At 38.3% G+C, this 6,000-nt stretch overlaps 1 protein-coding gene across 1 annotated transcript in view; it reads left to right on the top strand.

Annotated features, from left to right (window-relative positions):
* The window catches only part of dst (dystonin), a gene marked incomplete in the record, with an annotated part of 132,113 nt that overhangs the window by 33,217 nt on the left and 92,896 nt on the right, over positions 1-6,000 (top strand). Inside the window, 1 exon segment of the mRNA XM_037695034.1 lies at positions 1,326-1,418. Within this exon segment, the coding sequence (XP_037550962.1) occupies positions 1,326-1,418 (93 nt within the window).

The following is a 6,000-nucleotide window of genomic DNA, read 5'->3' as shown; positions in this document are numbered from 1 at the left end:
ACATGAGCCATCCTAAGTGTTTAGTATATTTTGGGACTTGCATCACATGGCACCATTAGCAATATGCTTACTCATAGCTAGTGTTGCAATAAATGCACCACTAAGTAGCAACAACAGCACACTTTATGAGTGATGACTGTAGACCCTTCCAGCCTTCCAGCATCATGCACTAAAATATTCATTTTCATTTATTTGGCTTTTCCTTCAAAATATAAATCCATCTTAGCCACGATAAATTGTAATTGCAGCATTCAAGGCGCGCTGACTACAAATCCCATCAGTGGGATTTTCAAGCACTCCGGCTGCTGTCCCCTCCCCCGCTCTATGCTCAGGATGTGGCGAGGAACACAGAAGCATTCAGCTGTAGCCAGATGTGGCGTGCATCTCGAGACAAAGGATTCATGCACACTCGCAGATGAGTCGGTGTATTGTTTAAGTCAAATCAGATACCAGACACGTTCATGCCCTGCTGTTGTTGGCAAATTTAAAGTAATCGGACGCTTTAAATTATTTAAATCACACCATACAGATGATTAATTCAGTCATCCAAAAGATCAGACAGTCAGTAATTACTGACAGCTTTATAAAGCCATTACTTTGTTCTGATCCACTCACTCTAACATGCTTTATTTCAATATTTTTTAAATGCACATGCATTTCAAACCCTAGTAAAGTATGATATTTGCTAACAACTTTATAGCATTCCATCGATCCATCCATTATCTTTTACTCACGTCTTCATTTATGGGTCGTGGAGGTCACTGGGCCCATGTCCAGCTATTACTGTGCAAGAGGCAGGGGACACCCGACAGGCCTTCAGTCCATCACAGGGCCACAAAGAGACAAACAAGACAAACAACAATTCACTTTCTCACTATAGGGGCAATTTAGAGTTACCAATCAGTCTAACATGCATGTTTTTGGTCTGTGGGAGGAAATCGAAGTACCCAGAGAAAACTCTTGTATGCACTGAGAGAACATGCAAACTCCACCCAGAAAGGTCCCGAGCTGGGATTTGAACCGGCGACCTTCTCAGAGAGGCGGCAGCTCTAGAGCTGAGTCACTGTGCATTAGTTAAATACATTGATGCTGAGTTCACCTTAGTTGTTCCCCGTCTTTCCATCAGGACTATTGTGCCACCTTGTGGTGTTGGTTAAATAACAAGATGAAGCTAAATTGACACAATTCAGTGACATCTATGTTGAATAATGTGTAGCAAATATGTTTTGTATGCCATAATGTAAAAAAAAAATAGGAGTATGGTCTGAAAACACTTCCTGACCTGGTAAAAATACAAGCATTAATTCTACATTTTTTACCACCAGGTCAAACTTGTAAATATCAGAAATGATGACATCACAGACGGCAACCCGAAACTGACTCTGGGATTGATCTGGACCATAATTTTGCACTTTCAGGTCAGTTCTACCATCTTTGTTTTGTTTGTTCTTTCTTTTTATATCAGCTTTCTTATTATATATTTTTTAAATTTTACATCTGATAAATTATTCAATCAGTTTGAAACTCATTTGTATATTCTGATGTTTTTTTGTGAATATATCTTATTTAAAAAAAAAAAAATTAATGTAGTTTTTTTTTTTTTTTTTATAACTGTTTAACTATAATTGTAAAGCATAACTTCAGATATGGACCAGCTCTTGATTTGTAAAATGAATGTTTCTGCTTTTAGCCACAAGGTGTCAAAGTGGTGCAGAATATTGTAGATTATCCAGGGTATTCCAACCATTTTAGTATTTAATAGTATTTAGGAGATGTTTTTTTTAAAACATTACAGTGGATCATCACTTTGATGTGTCGTGCACTCCATAATAATTAAACAATTAAAACAATCCATGCAATATTTTATATCAGTCTTCTTGCAGATTGTTTACAGGAAAAAAAAAGGATGATTTTTGTCCACATGTAATAATAATAAAATTAATGCAGTCCATATACAGTATATATAGGGCACTTTACATTTGTAAATCTCAACGTGCTACATTTAAATAGTCATAAAAACTAAATAAATTGACAAAAAATAAAAATGACTAATCCGTTAGGGCCATAACACGACAGAACAAAAACATTTTTAATCGTTTTTGAAGGATTCTGCAGTCTGAAATGAATTCCATAAGTGAGGAGCAGCAGAGCACTAGACTCGGCCCCCTCCCGATTAACGTATATAACTGGAAATAATTTATTCAATGTGTTATGGACTTGTGATGGTTTTAAACATTTCATATGTGCCTCCAGTTTATAATTCCTGATAAGTGTTCTCAAAAATCTTCCCTCTGGGAGTACTTATGCGATTGCTGTCACATTAATCATGTGAAATCAGTTGGCCTATACGTGCACACTGGGTACATCCAGGTGTCTGCTGAGGTATTCAACAACTTAAAAAAAAAAAAAGATTTCTTGCTAATGTTCTTCCTTTTCCATTTTTCTAACTCTTTGAAACTATTCCCAATGATGGTTTAATATTTCTAATATTCACACCACTTGTGAACCAGGGAGAGAATTAGTCTAATATACAGAAACGAGTAAACAACCTCATTGACTAAATACAGAAAAAGCAGTTCTGATTGTAACTGGACTCAGACATACTGACAGGTAGCGTCCGTGATGGCGCCAACACCTGCCGCTGTCAGTCTCACGCAAGCCCCTGAGCACTCGGTGCTACAGCGCAGGTTTGTTCTTGCTTTGAGAGGGTAAGGGGGCGCTTCATCAGAAAATCTGGAGGCTTGTTTAAAAACACGTGCCCTTTTAGCTTTATTAAATAAGCCCAGCTGACAGAAAATTGACATGCATACCAGGAGGCGCTTTTTTTTTGCGTTTACAACACTGCAGACATTTTTAAGATTAGTGTCTGTCCTACAGAGGAGGGGTGGTTTATGAGGACATAGTGTTCATGTTTTTTTGTTTTTTTTTTACTGGTACAGTTTGAGCTTATAGAAATGTTGGACTGCAAGTTTTTTCTTTCTTTCTTTCATTTTTATTTTTTTTACCTCATACCAAGTTGAATTTTACTTTTTTTTTAAAGTTGCATTTTTATATGCAGAACATCCATTACTATGCTGTTATTGTATAGTTTATTTTTTTTAATTAATTTAAAGTACTTTAAAATAAATTAGTTGTAGTATTTACTTAGGACTGTTTATTTGAGGCTGTTACCTTCGTAATGTCTGCCTGATGTCAGGTGTTGCAATGGTTGCTTGACTGGTTTCTTTGTTTTGCCTTTATTGTGTCTCCATCTTTGTTTGGAATATCTGTTTTACGATCACTAACCTCACACATAAGCACATTTTTATGATTCATCTACCGGTATTGAAACTCTTTGAAAAAGAAACTGGGGCAACAGCCTGTCATGCTGGATATTTCCAACCAACAGTTCAGTGATTTCAGCATAAAGGCAAGCAAATAATGCAATAAAAGTAGTATTTTACTTTTTTTTTTTTACTGTTATCTTAGCTCAGTTTAAAGGAAGCAGCAGAAATCAGTGCACTGTAGTTTGACTTGTGCTCATTGTCTGATGACAGAAACCTCTGGAGTAGTTTCAAAGTTATACCTTACCTTACCTTACAAGTTATACCTTCTTCCACCTCCATAATATCGCTACAAGTAGAACCATCTTATCTAAAAGTGATCTTTCAGTTATCAGGCTCCTCTCTTGTGGAACCAACTTCCAGTTTCTGTCTGTGAGGCTGACACATTGTCCAGTTTTAAGACTGGGCTTAAGACTTTCCTTTTTGTTAAATCCTATAGTTAGGGTTGGCTTGTTATGCTGTCTTAAGCTTAGACTACTAGAGGACAAATTGACCAAATTTCCTTAAATTACTTGTTCAAATTGAAAAATTTTCATTTGATACTATTTCTGTCTTAACATGTGATTCTCGACCTGCCGTTGTGTATCTGTTCCTACCAAACCCAACCGGTCAAAGCAGATGGCCACTTGTTCTTGTTTAGCCTGGTTCTGCTAAAGGTTTCTTCCTCATGAGGGAGTTTTTCCTTTCCACTGTCGCCTTCATGCTTGTTCAAGATGAGAGTTCTGTGATGGAGTTAAATTCAAAGCAGTCTGCTCCTCAGATAAATAACTTTAAATTATTATTTTTATAAATGAATGTTTCTGTTCAGTGCCCTGAGATGACTTCTGTTGTGACTTGGTGCTATATAAATAAACTGAATTGAATTGAATTGAATTTACAAAGACACATGCATATTTTTACTGTCATGACATTACATCTACAGTCCTACACTCTTCTGGTTAGATTTTCCCCCCATAGTAAGCTAGTTTTTTTAGACCTATTTTTTTTTATATAGTAAACAAGCTTTTGATTAGATAATAATATTTCTTCAAAATGCTCAGCCTTAGCACCACCTCTGGTTAGTCCATTGCATGTAGTTAATAAACAAAATGATGTCATCTAGTTAGGGTTTGCCACATATTACTGTTGTGTTTTTTCCTGCAACTCTTCCTTGTTCATAAAGGCAAATATGCTGAGTCAATGTTTCTCAAAACACAAAAAGGTGTTGCTAACTAGCAGCCGCTTACACTTTAAAACCTCATTGCACCAAAAGTAGAAATGGGAATCTGTTGTGCGCATGTTGAAAATGCAGACTAGTCGGACTTGAACAGGTTTATCCACAAGCCTTTTTCATTCTTGTTCAGCTGAGAGCTACGAGCACGTGGATAATGTCTGGGTGTGCATTTATGGTGTTTGTGCTGGATTACCAAAGCCAGAAAAATGGATCAAAGGTCAGAAAAGATTCTCAAGAGTAAGAAGAGAGCAAGGGAGAAGTGCAGCGTGGGAGCCGCCGACCAGTTCTTGATAGAGAGTCTAAAGGACGAAGTCGGCTGCTTGGCATGCTGGGAGCTTTATTATCATCTTACCGGTACTCTGCTGCTCAGGTTCTCTTTGAACTAACTTATAATGGCTTTCTGTCAGAGGGTTCGTGGTTCCACAGATTCTGTGGAGCTCACTGGATACTTTCTCTTTGTGCTGCTGGGAGTTTGACAGACTGTTGATGGATACGTCATACATCTGACAGCCATGGGAAACATCTGTGGTTGTGTTCGTGGCCCAAAAGAGGAATGCTATGTTGACCCCAAGAAAGCTCCACTGAGCCCCGAATCTGAAGAGCTTAAAGGTCGTCGCTATTTTCACAGGAAGAAAAGGAAATCAGAGGATTTAAAGCCTTTTGGATCCCTTAGGAGTCCTGGAAGGGAAGTCATTACAAGCAAAGCCATCTGCAATCCTGCTGAGCTTCAGGATGAGTCAGAAGAGAAGTTGGAGCCAAACCAAACATTGGATGATGAATTCTCACAGGTGGTAAAACATCTTTCCAGGAAAGGCAGCATCAGCAATGGCATGTATATTGAAGAGGTACCTGTTGTACTCCACAGAGATGCTGGAAACAAACCTTTTAGCACAAGTCTAGCATACAGATTGGAAAGTTTGCCTACAGGCAGAGAACATGATGACTATAGTGGGACCATTATAGAAAGAAAGCTCCATGGCATTAACACAACTTCCAGGAGGATCTCATCTAGGGACAGTTTGCTGGTGAAGAAACTGCTTCAGCGCCAGTTAAGAAGGGCTGTTAGCTTTGGAGCAGTGGAGCACATGTTACGGACTTTGAAAGGCAACGACCGGTCAGGGAGTGAGGAGACGTTTGCCAAGATTATATGTGGCTCTCAAGTGCACCGAAGGAGGAGGCAGAGGAGCTACACCTGCTCTGGTTACATCAAGCAGATGCCAGCTTCTGCCAAGTGTGCTTCCACCCAACACAAGGTAAAACAAATATCTGTAGCAAACACGGAGGTGATTCATGATAGAATAAAACGAGGCGTGATTAGAGAGTCAACTTGAAGATTGACTTGAGGGCAATATTTTTAACACATTGCAGTAAAACACCGCATTAAACAAATCATCACATTACTGAATTTTAGAAGCATGCTTCAATCTTTTGGTCGTATTTTTCTTCGATTAGGTGTGTTCTGTG

This window comes from Nematolebias whitei, chromosome 1 (assembly GCF_014905685.2).
Source record: "Nematolebias whitei isolate Nwh7 chromosome 1, NemWhi1, whole genome shotgun sequence".
Classification (NCBI taxonomy): Eukaryota; Metazoa; Chordata; class Actinopteri; order Cyprinodontiformes; family Rivulidae; genus Nematolebias; species Nematolebias whitei.
The sequence above is the reverse complement of the archived record's forward strand: the minus strand, read 5'-3'. Positions and strand labels throughout refer to the sequence as shown.